This window comes from Eimeria mitis, genomic scaffold (assembly GCF_000499745.2).
Source record: "Eimeria mitis Houghton genomic scaffold, Emh_scaff2442, whole genome shotgun sequence".
Lineage (NCBI taxonomy): Eukaryota > Apicomplexa > Conoidasida > Eucoccidiorida > Eimeriidae > Eimeria > Eimeria mitis.
In genome coordinates this window covers 6,640-7,828 of record NW_013570779.1, presented here as the reverse complement: position 1 = coordinate 7,828, position 1,189 = coordinate 6,640, and the positions used below count along the sequence as shown (strand labels likewise).

The 1,189-nt window shown below is 54.2% G+C and overlaps 1 protein-coding gene across 1 annotated transcript in view; it reads left to right on the top strand.

The window, feature by feature from the left end:
- The window catches only part of EMH_0053870 (uncharacterized protein), a gene marked incomplete at both ends in the record, with an annotated part of 5,303 nt that overhangs the window by 544 nt on the left and 3,570 nt on the right, over positions 1-1,189 (top strand). Inside the window, 3 exons of the mRNA XM_013497050.1 lie at positions 36-102; positions 307-566; positions 795-917. Coding sequence (XP_013352504.1) covers positions 36-102; positions 307-566; positions 795-917 — 450 coding nt within the window. The remainder of the gene's footprint in view (positions 1-35; positions 103-306; positions 567-794; positions 918-1,189) is intronic.

Sequence of the window (1,189 nt, the reverse complement as noted above, 5' to 3'; positions counted from 1 at the left end):
TTTAGGGTTTAGGGTTTAGGGTTTGTGTGCTGCAGGCCCAGGCGAAGGAGCTGGTGGGGTTGCTGCCGCAGGCTCCCGAGGCGTTGCAGTTGCAGTGCATCAGTACGTAAACCCTAAACCCTAAACCCCCAACCCTAAACCCCTAAACCCCAAACCCTAAACCCTAGACTGTATACCTTGGGGTGGTTACATCTTCGTTGCAGTGCAACGCTATATATGTTCAAGCTGAGACAATCCTAGGGCTTAAGTTTTAGGGTTTAGGGTTTAGGGTTTAGGGTTTAGGGTTTAGGGTTTTTGTTTTTTCAGGTTTGCTGCAGCGGGGCAGTCCTGCTGCAGTGAAGGGTTTTGTTGCATGCGGGGGTTTGAGTGTATTGGCGAAGTGGTTGGGGGTTTTGGGGGCATCTCGGAGCCTGTCTGCTGCTGCTGCTGCTGCTGCTGCTGCTGACAGCAGCAGCAGCAGCAGCACCAGCAGCGGAGCAGCAGCACAACGCAGCATGCGCCTGCGGCAGCTGCTGCTTCTCTTGAAGGGTTTAGCAGCACCCACGGAGGAGCCAGGCGCAGCACAGGTGCAGCTCAAACCCTAAACCCTCTCCTGCAGCAGCAGCAGCAGCAGCAGCAGCAGCAGCAGCAGGTGCAGCAGCAGCAGCAGCAGCAAGAGGAGGAGCTGCTGCTGCAGTAGCCACAAGCGCAGCAGCAAATGTTGCGCCATCCCGTTTTTCTTTAGATTTTGGGTTAAGGGTTTATGTTCAAGGGTTTAGGGTTTAGGGTTTAGGGTTTAGGGTTTGTGTGTGCAGCTGCTGTCTCTCGTTGCTGCTGTTGCTGCGGGGAGAGAGAAACCCCCGCTGTGGTTTGGGGGGGTTTCGCCTTTTATAAGAAACCTCGCAGCTCAGATCCTTAAACTATGGCAGAAGGAAAAGGTGAGGGTTTAGGGTTTAGGGTTTAGGGTTTAGGGTTTAGGGTTTAGGGGTCGAGGTCAAGTCTGTTCGTTTATGAAGGGTGCACAAAAAGATGCTGTTCTAGGGTTTAGGGTTTAGGGTTTAGGGTTTAGGGTTTAGCAGCAGGCAGTAAGGCTTTGAGGGTCGTTGGCTTGGCTTTGGCTGCCGGTGCTGCTGCTGCTGCTGCTGCTGCTGATGCTGCTGCTGCTGCTGCTGCTGCTTGAATGTGCTGCAGCAGCAAGCAGAGGGAGGGC